General features: G+C 55.8%; 1 protein-coding gene across 2 annotated transcripts; it reads right to left on the bottom strand.

The window, feature by feature from the left end:
- Nucleotides 1-304: 304 nt before the first annotated feature.
- Nucleotides 305-20,949, bottom strand: Grk6 (G protein-coupled receptor kinase 6). Of its 2 annotated transcripts, none has more exons than XM_042667088.1 (16): nt 20,741-20,949; nt 15,398-15,493; nt 14,348-14,460; nt 14,121-14,198; nt 13,536-13,636; nt 13,162-13,254; nt 12,081-12,144; nt 11,816-11,956; nt 11,386-11,576; nt 10,391-10,428; nt 10,213-10,302; nt 7,216-7,424; nt 6,972-7,109; nt 2,798-2,935; nt 2,577-2,711; nt 305-1,525 (listed from the first exon to the last, which is right to left on the bottom strand). In XM_042667088.1, exons 1-16 carry the CDS (start codon nt 20,790-20,792, stop codon nt 1,352-1,354), a joined length of 1,851 nt encoding a protein of 616 aa, XP_042523022.1. In that variant the 5' UTR covers nt 20,793-20,949; the 3' UTR covers nt 305-1,351. The 2 variants fall into 2 exon arrangements, with proteins under 2 accessions (XP_042523022.1, XP_042523023.1); XM_042667089.1 differs by lacking the exon at nt 305-1,525 and adding an exon at nt 2,272-2,391 and having other exon boundaries at nt 20,741-20,905.
- Nucleotides 20,950-22,690: the final 1,741 nt, after the last annotated feature.

Genomic DNA, 22,690 nt, shown 5'->3' with positions numbered 1-22,690 from the left:
TCTGGGGTCCCCGTTCTCTACTCTACACTCGTCCATCCGGAGCATCTGAAGGGTAAAACAGCGGTGGATCTCATGGAGGAACCGAGGTGGGGCACCATGGCAGCCAGGCCAAGATTTCTTAACGCAGTCGCATCCTCTCTGGGAAATGGTGAAAGCCATTGGCTGCCCTCCCTCACCCCTGCGGGTTCTACCTTTCATCCTTCCCCACTTCCTGCTGGACCAGGGAAGGAGGAAGTCCCGCCGACCCCACTCCCCCTCCCCAGAACACCAGAAGTAAGAAAACAGGCAGGCAGGGGCAGCTGGCCAGGTTTGTGCTCGGCCTGTATTCACACAGAGACACGTGGCAGTTCACATTGAACAAAATGAGTAATAAAAATTGGCTTTAAATATGGAAAAACCAGGGCCCGATCATCCCACGCTACCCTAACACTGGGACCAGGCTAGTTATCACAGTCTGAGAAGGGCCAGGGCCCGGGCCCTTACCCCACCCTTCACACACACACACACACACACACACACACACACACACACACACACACACACACACACACACACACACACACACACACACACACACACACACACACACACACACACACGGAAGGATTATTGCTGGGCACGTGTGTCTACTGTTAATGAAGGAATATTCTGGAATGTTGGAGAGCATGGGCCAGGGACACCGTTTCCCCTTCCGATGGCCTGGACCGGGACATTACTGAGCGATGTCTTCAGGAAGAGGCCCAGCCTACAGGACAAGGTGTCCTAGGAGTTGAGAGGCGGAGGGACATCTTGGGCAGTGGTCCGATGGGTCCTACAGTCCACCCGATCGCTCTGGTCACGTGTTAGCACAGGCGTCAGAGACCCAGACAGCTGAACTCCAGCTCTGACAAGTGTGCAGCACTGGGCCGCAGGAGGTGGCCTGAATCCAAGGCAGCAAGGGCAGGTGCGAGTCTCGAGGTCAGTCCTGGCCCGTACCGTGCTGGGGATTCAGGGGTACGTCCTGGCTACGCCTCAGTCCATCCAGGCTGGGCCTGAGAAACCCCAAGTTTGGCAGTGGTTCTTGCCCCCAGCTCTAGCTCTCCCAATGAAGGCTGGCTGCCCACCCCACCCCGAGGGGTGGGGGTGGCGGGGAGCTGAGGCCGGGGTGCCACCTTCCTGTTGGGAGTTCAGAAGGTTCTGGTTGCTATATACATTCGTACAAATACATAAATACACAGAGCCCCGCGCTCCGCACGGGGGAGCTGCAGGGACGCACCTTTGTCCCGGGGATGACCCACGCCTTGCCAAACCCAGCCAGGCCGTGGGCTGTGGGGTGGGGGTGGGGGGGACACAGGAGGCGGGACGGCTCCGGCTACGTTTCCCCGGCCACGACTTGAGAGTGGACGCTGGGGGAAGACCACTGTGCAAAACTGTAAACAGCACTGGGAAGAGCTGCTACCGCCAGCCGCCGGCGGGGGCTTCGGCCTGGGGGCTGGAGGCGGGTGGGGAGCTCTTCCTCGCTGTCGCTGCAGTTTCCACAGCAATCCTAGAGGGGGCAGGGAGACATGGAAGGAGAGAGGCAGAGCAGGCGCTGTTAGCCACCGGTGACGTCACCCACACGGCAGTGACATCACGCGGGTATTATGACGTCACACCGAGGGGATGTCACTGATCTGTGACCGTGACAGCAGGGTGTGATGTCATATCTGCGTGATGCCACTGCTCTGCCAGGGTAGGCCGGGTACTGTCTAGCATCATGCACTGGGAAGGAAGCTCCCACGAAGGCCTGCAGCAGCAGCTCAGGCCAAACATGGATGGCAACAGGGCAGAAGTTATTTTTTGTCGGTCACGGGGTTTGAACTCTGGGCCTGGGCGCTGTCCCTGCGCGAGCGCTCTACCCCTTGAGCCACAGCGCCACTTCCGGTCTTCGGAGTGGTTTATTGGAGATGACAAGTCTCACGGGACTTTCCTGCCCGGGCTGGCTTTGAACCGCGATCCTCAGATCTCAGCCTCCTGAGGAGCTAGGATGACAGGCGTGAGCCACCGGCGCCAGGCCAGAAGTATGGTTTTGGGGGTTTGTTGTTTTTTTTTTTGAGGGGGGGGGCAAGAGCGTGGCGTGAGGGATGAGGGGCTCCCAGGGCGAGGCTTCGGTCCAGTCCTTGGACAGAGGCCGGGCCCGGGGAGACGTATGGCTCTGCAATGCCAGCAGCCGGGGGGGGAGGGGAAGGATGCAGGGCACCTCAGAGACAGAGTGGGGACCATGGGGTGGGCGGGTGGGGGGGGAGAAGGGGGGGAAGCGGGCACCAGACTTCTTTCTCCCACATCTCTCCTCTGCCATGGAAGGGCTGCCCGGGGGGCTCCCCGAAGCCAGGCCACAAAGGCCAACCCACGGGGAGCCCACACTGCTCACCTCTGGAAAGAGAAAAGAGGCCATGAGCCTAGCCAGGGGGCAGGAATGGGGGGGGGATGAGGCCAGAGACTCTGGACCCCGCAGGCAGGGCCTCTCCCAACACAGGGGGGGCACCGGCTCTGCCTCCCCTCCCCATCCCACCCCCCTGAGCCCAGCTGGGGTCCAGATGGGATGCTGCAGGGCTCACCTGGCGGCTGAAGAGTCTCTGTAGCAGGCCCTTCTTGGGGGGTGGAGGTGGCTGGCCCTTCCAGTCTAAGTCGGGGGGAACTGAGCCGTCCAGCCCGAAGACATTCAACTCCTGGAAGCACTCGGTCTCCACCATCTACCGAGAGCACCAGCTTAGCTGTGAGAGCCGCACCTGCCTCCCCCCCCCCCCCCCCCCCAGCCATCGCTGTACAAGGCCTGCACCTCATTCTGCCAGGGAATGGGCACGCTGCCGGTGGCAAACTTCTGGTAGAAATCCTGGTCGGTGGGCTCCAGCTCCACGCCTTTCACCGTGGAGAACTGTTCAATATCCAGAACGTCTTTGCAATAAATAGCCTGGGGCTAGAAGACAGAGGCAACGGTCAGACAAGAGATACGTGCGTGTGCATGCATGTGCGCATGCTCTCGAACTCACAGAGACGAAACACTCACACACAAACATACACACACACACAGAGAAGTTGTGTGTGTGTGTGCGCACTGGTACTGGGGCTTGCACTCAGAATCTGGGTGCCTTAGCTATTTCTCTCAAGGTTGGCGCTCTACCACTTGAGCCACAGCTCCACCTCTGGCTTTTGTTTTAATGGTTACTCAGAAACAAGAGTCTCATGGACTTGCCTGCCCAGGCTGGCTTCAAATCACAATCCTCAGGATTTCTGCCTCCTGAGTAGCTAGGATGACAGGTGTGAGCCACTGTCACCTGGTAAGCATTCATAATTCTATGCTTTGATAGGTATCAAGAGAAATTATATCTGTCCACACTAACACTTGTACTAAAATGTACTCTAAAGTCAACCATGGTGCTGGATGCAAGTGGCTCATGTCTATAATCCCAGCTACTCAGGAGGCTGAGATCTGAGGATCGGGGTTCAAAGCCAGCCCGGGCAGGAAAGTCCATGAGACACTCATCTCCAATAAACCACCAGAAAACCGGAAGTAGCGCTGTGGCTCAAAGTGGTAGAATGCTTGCCTTGAGCAAAAAAGCTCTGGGACAGTGCTGAGGACCTGAGTTCAAGCCCCAGGACTGATTAAAAAAAAAAAACACAAAGTCAGGCATGATGCCAAGTACCTGTAGTCTCAACTATTTCGGAAGCTGAGCCAGGAGGAACACTTGAACCATGAGTTCAAGACCAGCCTGGGTAGACATCAAGACTCAAGGGGAAAAAAAAGTCCAGGGGCTGGGAAGGTGGCTCAGCAGTAGAGTGCATGCCTTGCGTGCATGAGGCCCTGGGTTCGATTCCTTAGCACTATATACACAGAAAAAGCCAGAAGTGGCGCTGTGGCTCAAGTGGTAGAGCGCTACCTTTGAGCTGAAGAGCTGAGGGACAGCGCCTAGGCCCAGAGTTCAAGCCCCACGACCAACAACAACAAAAGTCCACAGTAGGAGTTTTATAGGCCCAAACTGGAAATGCCTAATGAGTATCAACTGAAGAATGAATAAAATATACTATCCATATAGTGGAATATTATCCAGCCTTAAAGAAAAATATCAATATTATGCTAGAACATAGATGAGCCTTAAAAACATGCTAAAAGGAGCCAGTCATAAAGAACCATGCAGAGCCGGGCACCGGTGGCTCACGCCTGTCATCCTAGCTACTCAGGAGGCTGAGATCTGAGGATCTCGGTTCAAAGCCAGCCGGGGCAGGAGAGACCGTGAGACTCCTATCTCCACAACCGCCAAAAAACAAAACAAAACAAAAAAAGAACCATGCACATTACATCTGCATATACAAAACGTGCAGACGAGGGATATGGACAGGCAGAAAAATTAGTGATTGCTAGGAACAGAAACAGGGCAGAATGGGGAAAGACTGCTAATGAAAACATTCTAAAACTTATTGCAGTGACAGTTAAACAATTATTTTTTTTGTCAGTTGTGGGGCCTGAACTCTGGGCCTGGGCGCTGTCCCTCAGCTCTTGAGCTCAAGGCGAGCGCTCTACCACTTGAGCCACAGCGCCACTTGCGGCTTTTTCTGCTTATGTGGTGCTGAGGAATTGAACCCAGGGCCTCGTGCATGCAAAGCAAGCGCTCTACCACTGAGCCACCTTCCCAGCCCACAATTCTTTTTCTTTAGAGGTCATGGGGCTTGAACTCAGGGCCTATGTACTGTCCCTGAGCCTTTTCTTTTTCCTGCTCAAACGTTCTACCGCTTTGAGCCACAGTGCCACTTCTGGTTTTCTGGTGGTTAATTGGAGATAAAGAGTTTCACTGATTTTCTTGCCTGAGCTGGCTTTGAACTGAGATCTTTAGATCTCAGCCTCCTGAGTATATAGGATTACAGGCGTGAGCCACCGGTGCTTGGCTGAATAATTCTTGAGTAAACTAGAAGCCACTGAATTGTGTGTGTGTGTGTGTATGTATATATATATATACACACATACATACACAAATATATATATATATATTTTTTTTGGTGCTGGTCCTGAGGCTTGAACCTGGGCACTGAGCTTTTGGGCTCTACCACTTTGAGCCACACTGCCATTTTTTTTTTTTTTTTTTGGTAATTAACTGGTGCCAAGAGTCTCATGGACTTTCCTGCCTGGGCTGGCTTTGAACTGTGATCCTCAGATCTCAGCAGCTGGGAAGATAGGACTGAGCCATTGATGCCCAGCTTGAACAGTACATTTTGTATGGATAGACTGTAGGCTGTGGGACTCTTGTTCTGAAGCTTTTCATCTAGCGCTTCTACAAAGTCCAACTCCCAGGCACTGATTTGATCTCTAAGTCTGAACTACAGATCCAGAAATATACTTGAGCAGTAATCCCAGCCTCAGAGTGAGGCTTACACAATCAGGCTTGCTTGATTCAGGCAATGCCCCGTGGAGACCTTAGGGACTCCCCCTTACATCCATACCTGCTCTAAGCCACCCCACGTTCCTGCTGAACCCCCAAGGTCCCAGTCATGCTCTGAATGGCATTCCATCTTTCCTACACATACTGGCCCTAGCCACTCAAATGCCATGCTCCTTGAAGCTAGCTCCCTGGATGGGGCTCTGAATGCTCAGGTCTCCCCCCACCCCCAAAATCTGGAGCTGGCTCCCTCCTTTTTTTCACGTATTTTCAGTTGCTGTCTAACCAATTCCAGAGGACGCCCTGTCTGGAACTTCTAAGGCTCCCTCCATCCTTGTTTTCTTAGCCTGCTCTATTTTTCTTTGTCAGAGTTAGCATTAGCTGCAATTCTATTGGTTTAGTTTGGTGTTCTCTTCACAGAATGCAAGCACCGCGCTGGGTCCTGTGGACCTCATTATCTCCGAGTTCTGGCCTATGTGGGCACTCAGTTGTCAAACGAATAAAGAAACACATGTGGAATGCAGCCCTCAACCAGACCTACCTGCGATCACCTGAGGCCTTCCCCAAGTGACAGTTCACCCAACACCCCCAAGAAGGAGGCAAGCACATGACCTGCTCCCAGCCAATCAGAACTTCCCTATGGCCTGGATTCGGGAGGAGACATGACCCAAAGGCTACAGCAGCCAGGGAATAGACCGGCTGAGGTTGGCCCCATGCTGAGACATTTTGGCCAATCCAAATCAATACACTCCATGTTGAGCTTAAGGAAGTTGGAGCTGGAGTCTGATGGTTGAGGAATGCCTGGCCTACAACAGTGACCTGCTGAATGGAAGGCAGTCAACCCGGGCTGGGAAAGTGGCTCAGGGGTCCAGTGCTTGCCTAGCATGCAGGAAGCCCTGGGTTCCATTCCTTAGTACCACAGACACAGACAAAGCCGGAAGTAGTCTTGTGGCTCAAGTGGTAGAGTGCTAGCCTTGAGCACAGATAGGCTCAGGGACAGTGCCCAGACCCTGGTTCAAGCCCTAGGACTGGAAAAATTTAAAAAAAAGAAAAAGGAAAAAAGAAAATAAGGCAGGCAACCCACTATCTCCCTTTCTGACACCAGGACTTTTATCTCCCCCCCCCCCCCCCCCCCCCCCCGACACATTTAGAATATCCTTCCCCCCCACAGGTACCAGTGTTCAAATTCAGAACCTTGAACTCCTGCTCAGCAGGCACTCTACCCTTTAAGCCAGGCCTCCAGCCCCAGCTTTTTGCTAGTTCTTTTGAAGATGAGGTTCTCATGGACTTTTCCGGTCTGGGCTACCCTGGAACCTTGATCCTCCCCAAATCTCAGCCTCCTGAACAGTTACGATTGCAAGGCACAAGAGACGCAGGAGCCCGGCTGCGATTGAAACTGGGCACAGAGCTACTCTGTCTGCAGGGATGGTTGAAGAATGAAGAGGACTCCAAGGCCCCGCCCACCGCCCCAGGCCCCGCCCACCCAGGTCCTCCCAGTCGCCCATGCCACGCCCCACCCAGGCCCCTCCCGCTCACCCAGGCCACGCCCACCGGCCCCTCCCACCACAAGGGGGTTGCACTCACATCTGGCTTAAAGGGAGGTTCCAGCATGCCAGCTCCCAGCCGCTTGAAGTTCAGTTTCTTGAACAGGGGGTGTTCCTTCACTTCTCGGGCGCCACCCCCACGACACCCCAGGCGCTCGGCAGGGTCCTTGCTGAGGAGCTGCAGCAGGGCAGGGGTGGTCAGGGGGGTTCTTGGGTCTTGGGCAGGTGGATGGAGTGCGCCCAGCTCCACCCAGGCAGGTCAGGCCTCCAGCTCATGGCCCTACCTGGGAGCAGAGCGAGCGGGCTTGCGGGGAAAAGCGCTCGGAATATTCCTCGGGCACCTCCTTGACCAGCCTCTCCACCTCCTCCCGCTTGATCTTCTTCTTCCTCTGCTGGAAGGGCGACTGGCCGGCGATCATCTCGTACAGCAGGCAGCCCAGCGCCCACCAGTCAGGGCTGAACGTGTACCGCTCGTTCTTTACCACCTCTGGAGCTGGGGGGGGCACAGGAGGCAGAGCTGGGGAGACCCCCTCCAGCCTGGGGGGGGGGCTCAGCACACGGGGAAATCGCCCACTGGCCAAGCACCCATGTCATGGGCTGGGTGGGAACCTCAGAAAGTAGAACACCCATCCCATTGTGGGACCCAGTGTAGCTCCTGGAGGTCACAGCTGCGGTCCTCAGGGCTAGGGGTTTGTTTTCATTTTTGTCCTTCATGGGGCCTGGGCGCTGTCCCTCAGCTCTTCAGCTCAAGGTGAGCGCTCTACCACTTGAGTCATAGCGCCACTTCTGGTTTTCTGGTGGTTTATTGGAAATAAGAGTCTCACAGACTTTCCTGCCCAGGCGGCTTTGAACTGCGATCCTTAGATCTCAGCCTCCTGAGTAGTAAAGATTACACATGCTAGGCAGTCACTCTACCACGGAGCAACAACTCCAGCCCAGAAACCTCTCTTTTCTTTTTTCACCCCATACTGTCTGGATTATTACACACTAGCAACCAAGTTATTATTATTATTATTATTTTATTGTTATTATTTTTGCCAGTCCTGGGGCTTGAACTCAGAGCCTGGGCACTGTCCCTGAGCTTCTTTTTGCTCAAGGCTAGCATGCTACCACTTGAGCCACAGCACCACTTCTGGCTTTTTTCTGTGTCTGTGGTATTGAGGAATCGAACCCAGGGTTTCATGCATGGTAGGCCAGCACTCTGCCACTCAGCCACCTTCCCAGCCCCAACCAAATTATTTTTAAGAATCATTTTGACTTCAACATAAATTTATAGGCCAAATTGAGCCCATGTAGCTACTGGGTAGGAAATTTAAAGGTTTCATAAGGAATCTGGGTTACCGAGAGCTCACACGTGTTATCTTAGCTACACAAGAGGCCGAGATCTGAGAATCACGATTCAAAGCTAGCTTAGGCAGAAAAGTCTGAGACTTACATCGCCAAATAACCAGTAACACACCACACACACACACAGGGCTGGGAATGTGGCTTAGTGATAGAGTGCTTGCCTCGCATGCATGAAGCTTTGGGTTCAATTCCTCAGTATCACACAGAAAAAGTTGGAAGTGGCGCTGTGGCTCAAGTGGTAGAGCACCAGCCTTGAGCAAAAGAAGCTCAGAGACAGCACCCAGGTAACTGAGTTGAAGCCCCAGTTTTTGGCACACATGTGCACGCACACACACACATACACACAAGATTTCTAAGAGAAAGAAGGCCAAGTGGTAAACACTCCTACTGGCTGAAACTTCCTACCTGCCAGGAAGATAGCTGCTGGGTTTTCTTCACTCGACTGTCTTCTTTTATCTCTAGGCTAAAAGGTAGCTCTGGTGTTTCACAATATAGAGAGGCTAAGGGGAGAGGCATGCCTATTCCAGAACAGCCTAGCAGGCCACATGTAGACCCTGTAGGTAGGGGAACCTTGAAGTCATTTGCTTCTTGTTTTGTTGTTGTTGGTTGTGGGCCTTGAACTCTGGGCCTGGGCGCTGCCCCTCAGCTCTTCAGCTCAAGGGTAGCATTCTACCACTTGAGCTACAGCACCATTTCCGGCTTTTTCTGTGTATGTAGTGCTGAGGAATTGAACCCAGGGCCTCATGCATGCAAGGCCAAGCACTCTACCACTGAGCTACCTTCCCAGCCTGTCACTTGCTTCTTAGATGTTTCCCATCAACTCTCCATGACTGTCTGCCTGTATTCATGTTTTTAAATTTTAAGTATTTGTACAAAGAGTTTCAAGTCAACCAGTCAGATTGTGAGTACAATGCATCTCTCTCGGTCACTGTCAGCCCTTCCGTCATTCTCCATTTCTCCCAACCCCATCTATACCTATTTAATAATTTCTGCATGGCTTATAAATGATACCACAAATACCCACAGGATTCTTGGTAGTCCAAAAGGTTCCTTGCTAGAGCAGAGACCATCTACTGTGTCACGAAGTCCCCAGGGCACAATGAGATCACGTCTCAGTCTTTCCACCTGCTAGCATCTCACCAGGGCCCACCTACTCTCAGAACAAGCAGCTTAGGGGAGGACGTGGTTAGAACCACGGAAAAGATGGCTTACACCAGTAATCCTAGCTACTTGGGAGGGGAGATCTGAGGATTGAGGTTCATAACCACCTCGGGCAAGGAAGTCGGAGATGTGTATCTCAATTAGCCAACAAAAAGCTGGAAGTAGAGCTGTTGCTCAAGTGGTAGCGTGCTAGCCTTGAACAACAATTAAAAAAAAAAAGAGTTAAGGGACAGCACCCAGGCCTACACACACACACACACACACACACAAAAAGGTTTCAATTCCTTTCTCCAATCCCTGGCGGCCCCCTGCTGGTCTAGCCAATCACAGGCAATCACAGATCTTCAAAAGGCATTTAGTGAATGCAGGCTGGTGTGTGGATCCTGGCTAGGTCTTGGTTTCTTTGTTGTTGTTGTTGTTTTTTTGGTCATCATGGGTCTTGAACTCTGGGCCTGGGCACTGTCCCTCAGCTCTTCAGCTGAAGGCGAGCGTTCTACCCCTTGAGCCACAGCACCACTTCCAGTTTTCCAGTGGTTCATTGGAGATCAGAGTCTCACAGACTTTTCCTGCCTGGGCTGACTTTGAACTGCGATCCTCAGATCTCAGCCTCCGGAGTAGCTAGGATGACAGGTGTGAGCCACTGGCGCCCAGCTGGTTGCTTAACCTCTGTAACAACTGCACCCATGTGTTTGTTTTCTGTGTGAGGTCTCTCTGAACAGGAGACCCCCATCCAGTAGTTAGTGGGTGTGCTGGGCCGGAGGAAGACAACTTACCCATGTAGCCCACGGTCCCCACGCGACCCTTGATGGTCTGACCGTCGGGCACGTGCACAGCCAGCCCCAGGTCAGAGATGCGAATGTGGCCTGAAGAGAGATAAAGCAGGCGCACGTTAAGGGGCTGGGAATTCCTCTCTCACCTGCCCGACCCTGGGCCTCTCGCCTCTCTACCCACCGTGGTCATCCAGCAAGATGTTCTCCGGCTTCAGGTCCCTGGAGGAGAGAAGGGCAGGGTCAGAAGCCACTCAGGGAAACAGGACGCCACACAGGCCCACCCCACCTCCTACATGGTGTCGGGGGGGGGGGGGGGGGGGGTGTCGGGAAGGCCTTGGCTCCTAGTCAGACATGCAGCTCTGCATTCTCAGGGCAGCAGATGAAGGATCTGCGGGACAAAGACTCCCAGGAACTTTCTAGGCAAGTAAAAGGGGGCTCCAACTCCAAGGGTTCCCCTGGACACCACCAGAGGCCTTGCTCACCCGATACCGAGGAGCCCCCTCCGCTCCTCTACAATATGGGGCTCTTCTCCCAGCCCCCTCTGGAAGTTTCTACGAGGCTAAGTTGAGATCATCACCAGTCACTCTCCTAACCAGAACGCTCCACTACTGAGTCAACCACCCAAAAGACAGGATCATTTCTGCTTCCCAGAAAAGGACAGGAAGTGGGGAGCGGGGAGCTGACTGGCCCGAGGTCACAGAGCAAAGGATAATAAAGTCAGAACTCAGGGCCAGGTGCAGCCGGCTCACGCCTGTCATCCTAACTACTCAGGAGACTGAGATCTGAGGATCACAGTTCAAGGCCAGCCCAGGCAGGAAAGTCTGGGAGACTCTTAATCTCCAATGGGCCACCAGAAAACCGGAAGCAGGGGCTATGGCTCAAAGCCGTAGTATCCTAGTCTTGAACAAAAAGGCTCAGGGACAGCACCCAGGCCCTTAGTCGAAGCCCTAGGACCAGTACCAAAATCAATCAATTAATCAATCGATCGATCGATCGAAATTGACCAGACCCCTCCCCCCCCAAAGCCTAGCTCTGAGGCTCTCAGGTCTGCTCACTGTAGGGGATTGTGGGGCCCGGACTCCCTGTTGTGGCTGGACACCGTATCTCCCATGGTACCATGGCACCCAGCTGCTGCCCCTAGCAGGCAGGGAGACTGCGCAGGCTGCTCCTCCGCACCTGTAGACAATGCGTTCCCGGTGCAGGTCCTCCAGGCCGCAGCAGATCTCAGCGGCATAGAAGACGGCCCGTGCTTCAGGGAAGCCAGCCTGGCCCATGTGGTAGATGTGGAACTTGAGGTCCCCTCCATTCATCAGAGTGAGCACCAAGCAAAGTGCATCCTTGGTCTCATAGGCGTAGGCTAAGCTCACCTGCAGTCAGGAGGACCCCAGTCCTCAGGCAGGGGCCCTGGGGCTGACGCCAGCCACAGAAATACCCTGCTAGGATGCCCACGCTTCCCGAGCCTGGCATCCACACCCCCCCATCCCAGCCTCCCTGGCCATGGTCCTGGGCACGGAGGGGTCAGGGCAGAGATTCAGCCCGGCTGGCAGGGAGGCGAGCAGGGAGCTGGCGTTGGATCAGGGGAAAGGAGAGATCTTTCTGTACTCACTACGAATCTACTGTTCACTTTCTCCAGGATCTGCTTCTCGTTGAGGGCCATGGCCTCCCCTTTCCGCTTCTTGATCCGTTTCTTCTCCAGCTTCTTGCAGGCATACATCTTGCCTGTGGCCCGCACCTGGCAGGCGCACACCTGTGGCCGGGGTACATGGGGCAAATGGCGGGCTGGCCCTTACCTGCTCGGGGGTGGCAATGGTCCAAGCCCACCCAACACCACCCTGGGCACACTGCCAGGGGGCACTGGCCTGGCCACTCACCTCCCCAAAGCCACCTTTGCCCAGGACTCGGTACTGCCGGAAGGTGTTTTTGGTTACTGGCTGCCTGTAAAGGAAAAGCAGTGAATATGGGCTGAGCTGGCAGGGGAGGGAGGGAGGGGGAAGGGAGAGAGGGGGGAAGGTTCAAGACCCCCGAGGAAAGCCAGGCTGAGATCTGAGGATCGTGGTTCAAAGTCAGCCTGGGGCAGATAAACGCAAAAGATTTGGTGGTGGTGGTGGTAGTAGTCATGGGGCTTGAACTCTGGGCCTGGGCGTTGTACCTCAGCTCTTCAGCTCAAGGTGAGCGCTCTACCACTTGAGCCACAGCAGCACTTCCGGTTTTCTGGTGGTTCATTGGAGATAGAGTCTCACAGACTCTCCTGCCTGGGCTGGCTTTGAACCGCGATCCTCAGATCTCAGCCTCCTGAGTAGCTGGGATTACAGGCGTGAGCCACTGGCGCCTGGCTCCTAAAAGACTTTTCTTTTTTTTTTTGTCGGTCGTGGGGCTTGAACTCTGGGCCTGGGCGCTGTCCCTCAGCTCTTCAGCTCAAGGCGAGCGCTCTACCACTTGAGCTACAGCGCCACTTCCGGTTTTCTGGTGGTTTATTGGAGATAGGAGTCTCACAGTCTCTCCTGCCCGGGCTGGCTTTGAACCTCGATCCTCAGATCTCAACCTCCTGAGTAGCTAGGATTACAGGCGTGAGCCACCAGCGCCCGGCTTCCTAAAAGACTTTTATCTCCAACTCACCAACAAAAAGCCAGAAGTGGACCAGGCCACCCCAGTGGCTCACGCCTGTCATCTTAGCTACTCAGGAGGCTGAGATCTGAGGACTGTGAAGTTCGAAGCCAGCCTAGGCAGAAAAAGTCTGTGATATTCATATCTCCAATTAACTACCAAAAAGCCGGAAGTGGAGGTGTGGCTCAAGTGGTAGAGCTCCAGTCCTGAGCAAAGAAGCTAAGGGACAGAGCCCAGGCCCTGAATTCAAGTCCTAGTACACATTCATTCACACACACACACAGACACACACCTCCATGAGAAGCCCTGGTGACCTGGCCTTTCCTAGCCAGTCTGAGGGGAGCTCACCTTTCCAGCCATTTCCACTGCAGAAAACGATTGAAGTAGATGCTATCGAGGTAGTCAGCAAAAGGGGCCACGCTTAGGTACTCATGGGTCAGCCTGGTGAAGGAAGGACCGGCTGCAGGTCAGCCACGGGCGCTTGATTCTCAGCTCGATGAGTCAGGCCTCCTTGATGCTTATACTCAACCCACAAAGCCTCATCCTGGGCCATCCCTCCCGCTAAGCCAGTCAGCAAGAGTCACCAGCATCCCCGAGCTGCCGCTTGAGGACGCTTGGGACCGCCAGGGGACATTGTCAAGGTCAAAAGCAGGGACAAAGCCGAGGCCTGCCAAAGCCCCTTTCCCCAGCCTAGCTCCAAGCTGGCGGGCAGGAAGACTTACCGGGTCAGCTCCTGGAAGAGGTCTTTACAAGGTCCCTGCTCCAGCCGCTGAGCACAATTAGTGACCAACTGCCGAGGGACCTCGGGGATGAGGTCAGGACCCTGGGGACAAACCAGAGACAGGTCAGTGCCAATGGGTGCCAGGGAAATCCATGGGGCAGGTAAGTGCCTCAGCTGGCTGGTGGCTAGACTCCCTTTCTGTCACCTTCATCTTTTGTTTGGGTTGGTCATGGGGTTTGAACTCAGGGCCTGGGCGCTGTCCCTGAGCTCTTCAGCTCAAGATGAGCGCTCTACCACTTGAGCCACAGCGCCACTTCCAGTTTTCTGGTGGTTCATTGGAGATAGAGAGTCTCTGGGACTTTCCTGCCCTGGCTGGCTTTGAACCTCGATCCTCAGATCTCAGCCTCCTGAGTAGCCAGGATGACAGGCCTGAGCCGCTGGTGCCCAGCTGTTTCCTCTCTCTGGAGGCTGAGCTGGCTAGGCAGTTACTTGGCCTCTGCCTGCCCCCCCCACTCCCCTACATCCCCCCCCCTTTTGTGCCTGAGACCCTGCCTGTGGCTGTCCATCTCTATCACCATGTGCTCACCGTATGGCTCAGAAAATTCTGCATGAGCCGCCGCCCGCATGCCTTCCTCTTCTCATCGGGGGTCACTTCGTACTCGGCCTGCGGCAGAGGAGGCAGAGGAGCTGGAGGCTGGGCAAAGCCACAGGTGTGTATGTGTGTTTGGGGGAGCCAGGGGGGGGGGGGCCTCGGATCCGGGATCTCTGCCTGGCCTGGCCGCTGGGCTGGAGCACGGGAAGGGCAGCACTCACCACCCCATCCAGGAAGGCAGTGCAGCGGGTCAGCTCGGGCCTCGTGGCGCAGAACTCCCGGAAAAGCAGGCGCCCAATGGGCTGCCGTTCACACAGGCTGTGGTAGTCTCGCTCTGTAGGTAGAGATGGGGGTCACAGACCTGAGGGTCACTGATAACCAGGCCTTCCACACCACCAAGCCCCTGGGCCCCCAACTGCTCCGAGCCTAGCAGTGTGGCAACCGTCATCTCCCTGAAGTGGGCACTACGATGGCGAGTCCCAACTGGGCTCAGGAGTATAAGGCCCAGAGAGGTTAAGAAGTAAGTTCGACGTCACCCAGCCAGGAATCTAGGCTCCAGGGCTCAGGCCTTCCTCCCCTGGTTGCCTCCTTGGTTCTCACAGACTTGCCTATGTCACCGATCTGGGGTTTGGGTGCGGTCTGGAAGGTTCCGGACCAGCCGGGGCTAGGCCAGGCCTACTACCCACACCTGTTGCCTGCCTGGCGAAAGTGCGAGAGGAAGCTGTGGTTTCCTCTGCTCACGGCTGGGCCTCCTTCCCGGGCTGTGGAAGCAGAGCACCCCCCCTTCCCCCGCGGGTACACTCTGCCCACACGCTGCCCATCAGAGGAGGCTGGGTCACCCTTCCTTGGTGCCCAGTCATGGGGCCAATGCTAAGAACACAAGAACTGGGGGCTGAGGCCCATCTGGTCCCATCCAGAAGATACCATCACCCCGCTGGGCTTGGCTGGGTGCTCCCAACAGTTAATGCTAGGGGCTTCTCCTCCCGGCCCAGGGGTCTGGCTGGCCTGGCTTCCTCGCAGACTGCCCCCAACCTGGCCCCACCCTCAGCCCACGCCCGCCCACTCCCACTGATGCCCGGCAGTCCCCGATGGCTTGCTGTCCTCCGCCCATTCCAGGCCTAGGAAGTGAAACTGAGCCGGGTGGAGTCCCCTCCATCTTCCTGATCACTGGGCCCCTCCAGTACCCTACGGGGCAAAGGCAAGCAGGGGGGGTACCCCTAGCAGCAGGGGTCACCCCCCCAACACCCCCAGAAGTCCTCACCCAGACTCACCAAGGTTGAGCCGCAGCTCTTCACACTGGCTGATGTGGGGGAACTGAAGCATCTGCCGCCATTTCTTGCTCTTGCCTTTGCGATTGCCACCGCCGCCTGTGGAACACAACCGGGCATCCGCGGGCGTCCAGCGCATGCGCACCACCACCACCACGCTGCCCGCCAAAGGCCCGAGTGGTCCAGAGGCCTTCAGGGCCCAATCAAGACACAGCCTGCTGCCTGGGGGGAGGGGGAGAGGAGGGTGCCTTCCTCTGCATGCTCCAGCATGGTCATGTGATCCTCCCAGGCCCTTCTTGGAGAGCAAACAAGGGGACAGCAAAGCTACTGGGCAGCACCTTGCTTACTCAAGGCCCACCAGGGACAGATCAAGGACATACGGCCTGTGCCCAAAAGAGGCCAGGGGCAGAGATGGCTACTCCAGGGAGGTGTCTGTCACCAAGCTCCTCAACAGTGCTATTGCCTTTTGCCTCTCCCAAGCAAGGTAGGCTGGCACTCAGGAGATATCTGGTTCACAGGGCTTTCCTAGGCCTGATGGCCTTGTTTTAACCCGGCTGACACCCATCAGTAGCTGGGGGTAAAGGTAGAACAGATGGAAGGCAACAGGGAGAGAGGTAAGAAGGTGTGTGGCAAAGCAGCCCAGAGAATGCGCCTTCTGACCACGGAAGTACAGCCCAATTCCAATTGATTTCCCCGCTCGGATCGCTGACTCCTTGGGGCCAGCGCTTCTGAGTTTTCAAAAGTCAGCTGGAAATTTGATTAAGAAATAAACCCACTGCAGGCAAATACATAAAGCACGTCAGAGAGCTGATGAGTGCGTAGGCCACGAGCAGTGGAAGGAACCAGAAGCTTGGAGCCTCATAGAGCTGAGGCTCATTGCCTGCTTTCTATAGCTCTCAACTTTTCCATGTGTCCTCAGATCCCCAGCCATCTCCACGTATGACAGACAGGGCCAGGGAGAGGCTGGAGCCAGCAATCGGCGGCTCACGCCTGGCAACTCCAGATCTCAGACTGAAGCCAACCCAGGCAGGGTAATCCATCCATAAAACTGGTTGGCTTGGCTGGGCGCCGGTGGCTCACGCCTACCATCCTAGCTACTCAGGAGGTTGAGATCTGAGGATCGCAGTTCAAAGCCAGCCCGGGCAAGAAAGTCCGTGAGACTCTTATCTTCAATGAACCACTAGAAAACCGGAAGTGGCACTAAGGCTCAAGCGGAAGAGTGCTCACCTTGAGCTGAAGAGCACAAGGACAGCGCCCAAGCCCAGAGTTCATACCCCACAACCAACCAAAAAACAAACAAAAAAAACCCACACAATTGATTGGTTCACTGTGGTTGTTTTTGTCAGTCCTGGGGCTTGAACTTACAGCCTGGATGCCATCCCTAGGCTCTACTGTTCAAAGCTAGTGTTCTAGCCCTTTGACTACAGCTCCACTTCTGGCTTTTCAGTGATCCGTTGGAAATGAGAGTCTCATGGAGGGGCTGGGAAGGTGGCTCAGTGGTAGAGTGCTTGCCTTGCATGCATGAGGCCCTGAGTTAAATTCCTCAGCACCACATAAATAGAAAAGGCCAGAAGTGGTGCTGTGGCTCAAGCAGTAGAGCACTAGCCTTGAGCTGAAGAGCTGAGGGTCAGCGCCCAGGCCCAGAGTTCAAGCCCCATGATTGACCAAAAAAAAAAGAGTCTCATGGATTTTTCTGCCCAGGCTGGCTTTGAATTGTGATCCTCAGATCTCAGCCTTTTGAAAAGCTGGGATGACAGGCGTGAGTCACTGGCACCCAGGTCCATGAGACTCTTAATTGGAGACTCTTATCTCCAAATGTGGCTAAAAGCTAGAGGTGGAGGCGTGGCTCAAGCGGTAGAGCACTAGCCTTGAGTGAAAAAAGCCAAGTGAAACCGAGAAACCTTGAATTCAAAACCTAATACTGGGGGCTGGGAAGGTGGCTCAGTGGTAGAGTGCTTGCCTTGCATGTCTGAAGCCCTGGTTCGATTCCTCAGCACCACATAAGCAAAGAGAAAAAAGCCAGAAGTGGCATTGTGGCTCAAGTGGTAGAGCGCTAGCCTTGAGCTGAAGAGCTGAGGGACAGCGCCCAGGCCCAGAGTTCAGGCCCCTGCTCAAAGAACTCAGTGGTTACAAAGCTGGGTGCTGGTGGTTCATCCATGTAATCCTAATTACTCAGCAGACTGAGATCTAAGAACCACAGTTTGAAGCCAGCCAAGGTGGGAAAGTCCATGAGACTCTTATCTCCAAGAAACCACTTAGAAAGCCGGAAGTGGCGCTGTGGCTCAAGTGGTAGAACGCTTGCCTTGGGCTGAAGAGCTGAGGGACAGCGTCCAGGACCTGAGTTCAAGCCCAAGGACCCAAAACAAAAACAAACAAAATCAACTCAGTTATAGCTTTAGAGAACCATTTTTCCTTGCCTGGTCTCAGTTTCCCATCTAGCCTGGGTGCAAGTAGATAGCATAAAAGAAGTGTGTAGCCAGGTGCCGGTGGCTCACGCCTGTCATCCCAGCTACTCAGGAGGCTGAGATCTGAGGATCACGGTTCAAAACCAGCCTGGGCAGGAAAGTCCATGAGACTCTTATCTCCAATAAACCACGCAGAAAGCCGGAAGTGGTGTTGTGGCTCAAGTGGTAGAGCGCTCGCCTTGGGCTGAAGAGCTGAGGGGCAGCGCCCAGGCCCAGAGTTCAAGCCCCACGACGGACAAGAAAAAGAAAGAAAGAAAAAAAAAGGAGTGTCTATCTGCCTTTTAAGGAGGGCAGGTCTGGGTCCTTCTGTGGGCTCCCCAAGGAAGCTGTCCAGAGGAGGAAGTGTTGCAGGCTCCCCTTGAGAAACTTGCCGGCCGCCCTGGGGTACCCTGTACCCCATTTGCACTGATCATTGCTTCACTGACAGCGCCAAGGTTTCTACCCTTCTACCCCCTAACCCCGGGGCAAGGCCTTCCCAGAAGGAGAACTCCTCCCCCACTCTACCCCAGCCCTCCCCCACCTCTCTCACCCAGCCTGCCATCCGCCTTCCCCCCCCCCCCTCAGCAGCTACTTCCTCCCCACCCCCACCCCTCCTCCCAGCCACATCAAGGCAAAGGCAAAGTCACATGCAAATATCCTGTCCTGGAACTCACTGCCCCTCAGTGGGGCTCCCCTTTACCCGGTACCCTCTCCCCCCCTCCTCTTTAAGCCCTTGGAAAAGGAAGGAAGAAGATCCAGTTGAAGGGATTGAACCCAACTTCATGAGAAAACTGAGGCTCTGAGCCAGGAGTTACTCCCCCCACCCCCAAGATCTCGGAGCAGAAGCAGAATTCAAACCCAGCTCTCACAACTCAGACTTCAAACACACCCAGCATTTCCCAAGGGCCCAAATCTACAACCAAACCAAGGATTATCAAACCACAACGGAGTCTCAGATCACTTCAACGGTTAGCTATCGGTCTGCTTGTGGCATGATTTTGACACAGCCAATTCATGATTTACGACTTTGTGACACTGAAGACTTTCCAGCTACTTCATTTAAAAAAAAAAAAAAAAAGGGACTGAGAAGTTGGGCACTAATGGCTCCTGTAATTCTAATTACTCAAGAGGCCGAGATCTGAGAATCTCAGTTTAAAGTCAGCCCAGGCAGGAAAGTCCATAACAATCTGATCTCCAATTATCTATCAAAAAAAAAAAAAAAAAAATCCAAAAAACCAAAAAGCTTAGAAGCTGTGGCTCAAGTGGGAGAGCACCAAGCTTGAATGAAAAAGCCAAGGCACAGAGCCCAGGCCCTGAGTGCAAGGCCCAGGACCGAACCATACATACACACAAAATCTGTCTAAAGCCACCCAGGTGGAAGGGTGGCAGACCTGGGCAGGGTAAGGGGGCTGGGGGGGGGGGGGGGGCACCAGTCCTCAGTCTGGCTATACCATCCCGCATTTTGAGTACAACCCAACAAAGCTTATTCAAAGATGACCCTACTGTCTGGCTGGGCCAAACAGTGCCCTGCCACAGGCCTGAGGCCCCAGCTGACTGTAGCTTAGGAGAGGAGGCCTGGGCGGTCAGGCTTTCCGTACAACTCCTCCCGGGCTAGCTGGATGACAAGGCAGAACAGAATCAGCAGATGCCCCCAGAGGCTGAGAGGAAGGCCCAACCCCTGGACTCGATAAGGGACAGGAGATAAGACAGCTTCCTTGGGTAGTACAGGACTCAGCCTGCCATGTTCGTTCTGTCCAGGAGCCCCTCCCTAACAAGCACTGGGTGGGCAGAAGGCACCAGGTGCTGTACTGAGGGGAGAGAGGCTCCTCTGGGCTGCCTACAAACTGGCCTGGACATCCCACAACCCAGGCCTGGATCTAACACCGTCTCCCAAGGTAACTCTGCTTGGAGCCTGCTTCCTATTTGCAACGTGGGGCAGACAGGTGAAGCGGATCAGTGAGGTTGTTACAGCCGGAAAATGGAAAATACTCACGGATCTCCTGCTCTAGGATTCTCCCCCCCAAAAACAAAGGTCTTGTCCATGTCTCCCCAGCACCCTGGACAGAGGGGGCGGGGTGGGGATGTCCAGTGATTCATGTTACTGAGGTGGCTTACGGCAAGTGAAGGGCACAAGAAATCACAAGGCAGGTAGGAGTGGGTCTGGTCTCCTTATCAGGCACCGGCTCCACATACACACACTTGAACATGCATAGGCACACGCACACGCACACACACACACACACACACACGCTCACTGGGTCCACACACAAGCCTTTAAACCATAAAGCCCTAACAACAATCTGGGGCTTCCTGAGAGCAAAACTCGGTTACCCATGCAACCCTGGTCTTCAGTGTCCCCGGGCTGTAAGCAAGGGGGGGTGGGGGGGACAGTCGGGTTGGTGTCAGATGTGACCAGAAGTTACCCCCACACCGAGTCGATTATGCTCACAAAAACCTTCATTCATTCATTCATTCATTCTCCAGCCTGTACCTAATGACCAACTTTGTGCTGTCCAAAGGGTCTGGGCCCAGGCGGGGCACGTGGGGGCATCTTTTCTGCTCTCACCTGGAAGAGGCCTCTGGGACTCTCTCCCGGGGTTCGGGGCCCACTCTCCCCTCTCCTCCCCCCCTCCCTCCGGCCGCACCCCCCTCTCCCCGGGCCGGGGCGGCGGCCTGACCCCCGCCCCTTCCTGGGCCTCGCGCTCGGGCGGGCGGGCAGGTGCAGGGCGGGAGGCGGACAGGCTGCAAAGGGCTCGTGTCTGCGTGGGGTCCGGCCCGCAGAACCGGCGCTTCCAGGGCATCGCGGGGAGGGGGGGGCTGGGGTGCCCCGCGGGGCTCGGGGGGCCGCGAGTCCCCCGGGTGCCCGCACCCGGGCCCGGCCGCCGTGTCCGGCTTGCCTCACCTTCCCGGGCCTTGAGTAGCACCGTATTCGCTACGATGTTCTCGAGCTCCATGAGCTGCAGCGCCGCCGGGCCCGCCGGGCCGCGCCCCCGGCCGGAAGAGCCCCCGCGAGAGCCGGGGGACCGACGGCGATCGGCGCGGCTCGGCTCGCAGTGACCGCGCCGCGGCCTCCGGGCCTCCCCGGCCGCCGCCGCCGCCCGCCGCGCACTCCCCGCCCCCTCCGGGGGCCAGCCGGGCTCTGCCCCGCCCCGCCCCGCCCTCTGTTTACTTTACCGGACCTATAACAGAGCGGATGCTCCCCGCGCCGTCTTCCTATTAGTCTGCTTCTCCATCTTACCCCGCCCACCGAGTCATCGATTGGATCAAAGAAGCAAGGGGCGGGCCTAAGAGCGTAAGCTCGTCTTGGTTGGCTTGAGGGCGGGGTTAGGTGTTCGGTTCGAATTTCTAGGCCTTCGTTGGATACCGACCTGCCAATTAGGGCCGAGCCTTCCCTGGGAAGACGGAGGTGGGACCTTTGGGCCACGCCCATGAGACTAGAGGTGTGATTGAATGGTGAGGACGTCAGTCATTTCCGGGCGTGCAATCCGATTGGGTTACATCAGGTGGAAGGGTGTGGCTCGAGTGACGCACGCACGGGTGCCTTTTCTAGGGTTTTGTTGCCGCCACGCTCGGGCTGCGGGGCTCCTGCGGGATCTCCTGGAGTTGGCTGGGGGTTTGTGTCCCCTGGTAACGTCTTGGCTCGGCTTGTCCCGGACAGCGCACGTGGGAAACTGAGGGAGGACGGCGGGGGAGGGGGGACGGGCTGCGGATCTCCCCCCGCGTCCCCACGCAGGGCCCCGCGGCGCCCCGGGTCCCGCCGCGGCCGACACCCGCGCCCCGCCCCGCCGCGGTGCTGCCGGATGTTGTGATTGCTCCCCACCCACCCGGCCTCGCCCTCCCTCGGCCTCTGCTGCCTTATAAGGCAGCGCTAGGCCCTCCCGGAGGTTGGGGTGAGCTCCGTACCGCGGGTGCAGGTGTGGGGCAGCCGGGGGGCCAGGACCGGGGCCGCAGTGACACCCCGCTTCCTCCAACCCCCCCCCCTCCTCCTCCGCCTTCGCACAACAGGAAACGCAGCGAGGGGAGGCACCCTGGCCTGTCTCTCATCCGTCCATTCCTAACACCTTGCGGGAGCGGGCCCCCCGCGTTGTTACCTCCCCCGCAACCCAGCCAGACCGATGGGTGATGAGCACTGGGGGTGAGCCACCGAGCCCAGGGTGGAACGGTGAACAGTGCTGCAAAGAAAGAAATCGAGGGGTCAGGGAGTGCGGAGGCCGTTAGGACCCGGAGCTAATAATGTCAGGGTGGGGCACCCTAGGCTGTGCGGGGGGGGGGGGGGGGGGGGGGGGGGAGGAAATACTCTCAGGGTGTGCAACGTTTTTGGTCCTGGTACTGGGGCTTGAGCTCTCAGTCTGAGCACTGCTGCTTAGATTTTTGTGCTAAACTCTTCACACACACACACACACACACACACTCCCACTTAAACCACATAGCTTCACTTCTCTGGCTTTTTGCTGGTTAATTGGAGATAAGAGGCTCATGGACTTTTCCTGCCCAGGCTGGCACTGAACCACGATCCTCAGGTCTCAGCCTCCTGAGCAGCTGACAGGTGTGAGGCATATCCAGCTCAAGGTGGTTTTTTGTTTTTCTTTTTTGGCCAGTCTTGGGGCTGGAACTCAGGCCCTGAATACGGCCGTTGAGCCTCCCTCTTCTGTGCTCAAGGCTAGCACTCTATCACTTGAACCACAGCGCTACTTCGGGCTTTTCCTGTGTATGTGGTACTAAGGAATGGAATCCAAGGCTTCATGCATGCTAGGCAAGCACTCTTACCACTGAGCCACCTTCTGGAACAGCCCAAGGTGTAATTTTCAAGAAGACTCAGCAGAGGTAGCAAAGAGTACAAAGCCTTTCGAGC

Source organism: Dipodomys spectabilis, unplaced genomic scaffold, assembly GCF_019054845.1.
Source record: "Dipodomys spectabilis isolate Male_0828 unplaced genomic scaffold, ASM1905484v1 ptg000375l, whole genome shotgun sequence".
Taxonomy (NCBI): Eukaryota; Metazoa; Chordata; class Mammalia; order Rodentia; family Heteromyidae; genus Dipodomys; species Dipodomys spectabilis.
This window is presented reverse-complemented; position numbering and strand designations above follow the sequence as displayed.